This window comes from Copidosoma floridanum, unplaced genomic scaffold (genome assembly GCF_036245765.1).
Source record: "Copidosoma floridanum isolate Cflo_tuat_1 unplaced genomic scaffold, Cflo_Japanese_pri ptg000005l, whole genome shotgun sequence".
In the NCBI taxonomy this organism is placed as follows: Eukaryota; Metazoa; Arthropoda; class Insecta; order Hymenoptera; family Encyrtidae; genus Copidosoma; species Copidosoma floridanum.
Genome location: NW_028321882.1, coordinates 10,792,444 through 10,799,717, shown reverse-complemented (window position 1 = coordinate 10,799,717; position 7,274 = coordinate 10,792,444). Strand labels below are relative to the sequence as shown.

The window sequence follows — 7,274 nt, the reverse complement described above, 5'->3', positions numbered from 1 at the left end:
CACAGCAATGTCTGCAGAAATAGCGGTACTATTGTGTAACTATTGCAGTATATTCATAAAAAAAAATCGTTTTGTATATACAAAAAATGTGGCACAGTCAAACTTGATATTAATATCACGGCAGCAGCAATGTCGATACTTATGAATGTACATATATTAAGTGGTGTTGGAAGATGTTAAAAATTTTTTTGTTATAGAGGCAAGCTTTCATACCCCGCAGAACATGCAGTACACATAACGCCCGCAGAAATAGCGGCATTATTATTATATGAATGAACCCATGTAATGCACACTTAATACAGCAAAAAATTCTTTAAAGTAGAATATGCGGTACACGACAACGGTCGCAAAAATTGCGGCACATAAATACGCATCTCTGTATGTACGTATAGGTCGTACAGTATATACATGTATGCACGTTTCATCGTCTGGCGCTTTTATACTCGATGGATTAGTTGGCACCAGTGCTGCTGCTGCAAACTTCCCGCACCATGATAACGGAAGTTATTCATGAAAATGGAGTATGTACGAGCTGAAGTTACCAAATCACCAAGGGCATTTGCCCGCTGGACGAATTATCCTGCCCACAACACTGCTCTTGGTATGGTCGGAACATGCACACGGTCCTTGAGTGTGGAGTGAACGTCACAGACGTCAGTGAAGTCAGAACAATGTTACTACTAAAACTGTCTAAACTAATTGCTCTCATCATTTCTTTTTTCTGTTTAGGCTGAACATGTGTTGTTAGTGTAAATTCAAATAAGACACAATTAAAATGAATATGCCAAAACTAACGCATGCCTGCGTTCGATTTCTTAAAAATCAATACAATGTAGTTATGGCTATTGATAGGCTTTACTTTTATCGCCAAATTAACCATTCAATAAAGCCAGTCAATAGCAGTGATTTTATTGTTGACCATGTGTATTATGTACATTCCAAAGATCGTTAAAGTAACTGTAAGCCCACTAGTAAATCCTCAGATTTTTATAAAGCTTGTATTATTTGTATTGGTGGTAAGTGAAATAATTTCTAAATATAATTACAGCAAATTTTATCAAGTTGGCATCCTATTCAAAGTATATAAAATATTTAATACATTAAATTAATATTAACTGTATTTAGGATCTGAAGATTAAGTATTACATTTGGCAGAGAATAAATATACAAGAATAAAATTTAAAAAAAAGATAACATCATCAAGTGACGTAACAGACAATTCTTTTGGCGATGACCACAAGGCTTTCTGTGTAAATATTTCAATATCACAATCTTGTTTGTAGAGAATTGCGTATATTCAATAACGCAGTAGTTAGTATAGTGTACTTTTTTCGAATCGAAAATTATTCTCACTTGTAATTATTCTTCAGTATCTTTTTGTACATTGTTATAAGTATACGTTTTCGTTATTAACAATTATAAAGTTTATTGATGATTAGTACTATTTTGATAAAATATACAATAACAAATTCTTTATTTATGCTCATCGTTACGAACAAAAAAAATAATGTACGATTAGTTGTCTTGAAACTTTTAAACGTTACAAGCATGTTTACATTTAAAAATGATGTTAATTATAGTAGTGTGAATTAATTCTGGTTCAATTTCCATAACATGTATGTTTCACGGTTTTTAAGATGTATTTATTAACTAACTGTTACTTAGAAAAATGCATTTGATCAAACCTGCAGGACCCAGTTGGCTACGTAACTTTCATTTTTGTAATAAAAGATCTCGATTTATTGAGTCAACCAGGTTGAATATTTGTATACAGGTATCTTTTGGGTTTTAAGGTACTGCTAATGCGGTGCTAAAATTTTATATTTTTTCGACTCCCCATGGCTAACATTATGACCCCGGTAAACAGTCGTATTTGGCCCTATTTGAAAATTACGTCGGTTAGCTTTAAAGAGGTACCTCATCCACGAAGTTATCGAAAATATTTCGTTTGAATTTTTGAGTCTTGCACGCTTCCCGTGCGAGTTGCCTGGCTCTCTTTCGCATCGGCTATCGAATCGACAGGATGCTCCCGCGAAGCTGTCACTGCTCGACCTGCACGTCTCGCCGTAGACGATAGTTTTTTCGTTGCTGCGCTCTTCTTAAACTGTTGTGACGTTTGAAAAAACTCAAAACTCTGCTCTAGCACTTTGTTAGAACACGCATCATAAACATTTGGTAGCAGAGCTTTGGACGATTCAAGGACATCAGATGTGTTACCGTGACGTATGATACTGCTTCCACGCTGTTCTTATCTCTGCGAGTAATGAAGCAGATTGCTCTCGACGGAGCTGACAAGTACCCGGAGGTAGCCGCAATCTTAATGCATCAGCTCTATGTGGACGACCTATTTGGAGGAGCTGATTCATCTGCAGAAGCGCTAAGTCGAAGTGACCAACTTATTGACCTTTTGCAGGCTGCTGGTATGAATCTTGACAAACGGGCCGCTAATCACCCAGGCTTGCTCGACGGCTTGGTAACTAAATCTACAATAGAGGTAGAGGTTCATCTTGACGAGGTAATATCTACGCTTGGTCTGAAATGGCTACCAAGTGAGGATTCCTTTCTTTTTAGAGTAACTCTAATGCAGGAAGTTTCTAATGTTTCAAAGCGTTCGATACTGTCTGAAATTGCACGACTGTTTGATCCTTTAGGTTGGCTTGCTCCGGTGATCATCGTCGACAAAGTAATTATGCAGGACTTGTGACTCAACAACGTCGATTGGGACGCTCTCGTACCCTAGTAGGTGCGCACACGATGGACGAAGTTTCGGGAGGGACTCAACGATGTTTTAATCATTTGTATCCCATGGTGGCTTGATGCAGAAAAAAAGGGCTCGTGGGACCTGCATAGGTTTTCAGACGCTTCACAGAGAGCTTATGCTGCAGTATTTTACGCAGTCGTTCCCGGTAGCTCAGCTACTCTATTAGTGGCTAAAAGCAAGGTCGCTCCGACGAAGGTCCAGTCGCTGCTTAGACTGGAGCTATGCGCTGCCACACTGCTTTCATGACTGATTCTGCATCTTACTTCCAAGCTCCAACACCCACCGAAGAGCATACTCTGCTGGTCCTACTCAAAGGTAGTGTTGGAGTGGCTACACAGTCATCCATCTCGTTGGCACACCTTTATGGTAAACCGTACAAGCGAAATTACTTCGTCCCTGCCAACTGCGACTTGGAGGAATGTTCGATCTACAAATAATGCAGTTGATTGCGCGACTCAAGGTCTAGCACTTAAAGATCTGGCCGCTCTCTCACTTTGGTGGCATGGACCCAATTGGCTGTTGGAACCCGAGTCTTATTGGCCAACGCAATTTGTAAGCACAGAGCCTTCTGAAGGCCTTATCCACTCCCTAGTGGCTCTGGGAGAACGAAAGAAAGTCGATGAATTGCAAGTATCTGAAGGTTGTCTGTCTATTCTTCAAAAATTTTCGAGTTTTAGCAAAATACTTCGCATCCTTGCTTATTGTAGCCATTGGAGGTTTCGAGCTTCCAAGCAAGTTAATAAGAAAAATTCCATTATCCTGGGACAAAAGGAATGGACTACTGCTCGTACTTTTCTGTTTAGAGCCATTCAAATGTATCACTTCAGAGTTCACTGGCGAAGTCTACTAGCCAAACTTAGTCTTTTCGTGTTTGATCAGGGTTTAATTCGAGTAGGCGGACGGCTACATCAAGCTCCCTTGTCATACAGTGAAAGACATCCAATTATACTACCAGGGAATTTCCTCTTCGTTTAACGTTTTATCGAAGAGACGCATCGAGTCACATTGCATTGAGGAGTACAAATGGTGCTATCATATCTACACAGCACTGTTTGGATCATCCGTGGCCTGTCACTAGCCACTATGGTTTATCGACGTTGCACTACTTGCATCAAATTCAACGCCAGGAGCTCAGTTCAATTGATGGGTCCTTTGCCGGCTGCAAGAACTACTCCTACCCGTCCATTTGCTACCACAGGATTGGACTATGCGGGGCCGATCCCGGTGCTATTTTTGAAAGGAAGAGGCGCAAAATCAATGAAGGGCTACATCGCAATTTTTATATGCATGGTCACAAGAGCGGTACATATAGTAATCGTGCCAAGCCTAACTATAGACGCCTTTCTTGCAGCTTTTGCTAGATTCAGTGCCTGCAGAGGTGTCCCTTCATCCATCTACTCGGACAATGCTACGACATTTAAGGGTGCTCCCAAGGAGCTGTAGGCTATGTTTGCTCAGTCCACACCGTTTGTTGACTCAGTAGCCAGTGCTCTATCCTTTCAAGGAGTTAATTGGGCTTTCATCCCTCCACGAGCCCCGCACTTTGGAGTACTCTGGGAAGCTGCAGTTCGTAGCTTTAAACATCATTTTCTACGAGTCGCCGGTGATGCTACATTAATGTTCGAGGAGCTTGCAACACTCGCATCGAAGATTGAAGCCTGCTTGAACTCCAGACCGCTATGCCCACTAAGCAGTAATGCCAATGATACTACTGCCCTCATACCTGCTTATTTTCTAGTGGGATCTTCGTTGCTAGCCTTTCCAGAGCCTTACGACGATGCCAAGAAGCCTAGAAGACTCAACGACCGCTGGGGGCTTCTTGGCGACCTTCGCGACTCCTTCTGGTCCCGCTGGTGAAGGGAAGTCATACACCATCTTCAGCTACGCAACAAATGGCATCAAGAGCAGCCAAATTTGCAAACTGGGGACGTAGTCTTATTAAAGGACGAAAACTCACCGCCAACTCAATGGCCTCTGGGCCTGATAATCGATACGCATCCTGAGTCTGATGGTCTTGTACGAGTGGTTACTATCAAGACCGCCGACTCTGTATTCACTCGTCCCATCGTCAAGGTGGTAAAACTTCCTACCAAGCCCGACGTTGATCAATGTCTACCACCAGATCAAAGGAGCCCCCATGCATCAAGGCGGGTGAGTCAAGAAAATCTCGAGTTATAAGGGATTTTTTTTAAATTTTTTTGGCTGTATATGCTTTACTTTTTTACACACTGTTAAAAGTTAGCTTTTGCGCATAGATCAGTTATTAGTTACTTAGAAGAAGATTTTCGTTTCATTTTCAATTACAGTACTTTGTTTATTTTCTTTAATTTCTAGCTTAAATTTGTAGTTTGCTTGAAAGTGGTCTAGGATTAGCTCTATCCAACCAATAGGCTTTTCTATCTCGCGTTTTGATTGTTCTTTTTTTTTTCTTTTTTTATTATTTGACGCTTCACTGCGTCAAGGCGGGCGAAATGTTCGCTTGAGCGGAGAATTTCGGTTCGATTGCCTGATATTGTAATTGGGCTGGCGTGGGAGTCGATAGCGGCACTAACCACATGGTGGGAGACACACATACTTACACCGTGATTATCGATTATGAAACCAATAATAGATGTGTTGAATTTTGAAAAGTCTCTTATTGTGTGTGTCTCCCCGCCCTGGTACCCTTTTGAATGTTTGAGTCTTGCACGCTTCCTGTGCGAATTGCCTGGCTCTCTTTCGCATCGGCGATCGAATCGACAGGACGCTCCCACGAAGCTGTCGCTGCTCGACCTGCACGTCTCGCCTTAGACGATAGTTTTTGCATTGCTGTTCTCTTCTTAAACTGTTGTGACGTTTGAATCTTATATTTTTCGCTGTTGTTCGCCAGACAATCGTCGCTCAAAACTCCGATCTAGCAATTTGTCAGAACACGCATCATAAACTAATATAGAATACACCGTTAAATTGTTGCCCTGGGTTATTTAGTTAAAGAGAAAAATATAACATGCACTCTTATGGGAAAAGTGAAGGTTATGAACATTTTTATAAATATCTCGAAAGTTACCGAACAGATCTTCATAAAAATTAGAGAAGGTATAAATAAACGTACGAAGAAAAGTATGGTAAAGAAAATAGGCAATGGGCTTACCTCTGAATTAAATGATCAATCTATATTATTAATGACACGCGCGGGACTTGGTTACTTTTGATGCCATGTTGTGTTGGCGCTGTTGGCGGGAAATACAAACGTAACTCCAAAAAATTGGACTTGGCAAAACATATATTTTTTTTTGGTCATAAGCACAGATTTGAGTACATTTTTTACTCGATGCATGAACACTTTTTTTGTTACTTCTTTTTACTTTCCAATAAAAACTTATGGTAACATGTGACACCTGCTCTTATGATCGTACGTCACCTACACGTCTCATCGAAACGTTTATGTAGCGCTAAGATTGGTAGAGAAGTATAGTTACATTTTTCCAGTGACATTTCAGATATTTCTAGGTTTGTACTCTATGGCTGAAGTGCCTCCATAAATTTGTATCCCTACTTACGGTTGAAAATGTGAGGACCGAGTTAGTTATGCGAGTAAGTTCGTTATTTACCGTATAATGACAGTCTTATAGTTATGGCTGATTGCTTTTTGTAATGGAAAAATAATTATCAATAAACTGACTTTTATTTTGTGCTAATATACCATAATTTTAAAGGTCCAACATAGAGTACAAATTTAAAAGTTTCGTACAGTATTTTTTATACAAGTAGTTTTACTGGTTACGAATGTCTTTAAAGCTGCTATTGCTGTACCTTATTGCAACCAAGTTGATAAACATATTTTTAAGCTCAAATATCTTAAAAACTAGTACCAACAGGCTAACTTAAAAATTTTCTCTGTACAAAGGTTCCATGCATGTTTGCATACTTGTTGTTTGCTCCGTGCACTCAAGTGAAATAGTGCCACCTGCATGGGAAAAAACGGCTGTACTATCTCACAAGAATACATGGTCTCTTATGGGCTGGGAACATTTAACAATTTTTTTCTTACTTAGTACGAATTTTTAACACCAAATATGGTGGTATTCAATAATCGAGGATCTACTTCTAACTTTTTATGTGTAAGAAAAAATTTGTTTTAGGTTTAAAATAAATCCTTGATGATAAAATAGCCCTATATTAGGTGTTAAAAATGCTTAAAAAAAAAAAAAAAAATTGTTAAACGTTAACAGTCCATAAGAGGCCATGTATTCTTGTGAGATAGTACAGCCGTTTTTTTCCATGCAGGTAGCACTATTCCAGATAACCGTACGAAATGAATAGTAGACACATGTAAAATACACAACGTCGTTATCATTAGATTATCTTATTCTTCTCAGAGTAAAAAAATTAAACTATAAAAGCATATGAACAAGGTAAAAGTCAATAATGGCATTGTTGCAAAATTCGAAAAACAGAAGATGCTACAAACACGTAGATCACTTAATCTTGAAGACAATACTGAATCTCCTGTTCAGAAGAAAATCAATACAAC

At 39.4% G+C, this 7,274-nt stretch overlaps 1 protein-coding gene across 1 annotated transcript; it reads left to right on the top strand.

Moving 5' to 3' along the window:
• Positions 1–2,263: 2,263 nt before the first annotated feature.
• LOC149375685 (uncharacterized) lies at positions 2,264–2,704 on the top strand. The gene has a single exon (XM_089598121.1). It carries the CDS (start codon positions 2,264–2,266, stop codon positions 2,702–2,704), a length of 441 nt encoding a protein of 146 aa, XP_089454247.1.
• Positions 2,705–7,274: the final 4,570 nt, after the last annotated feature.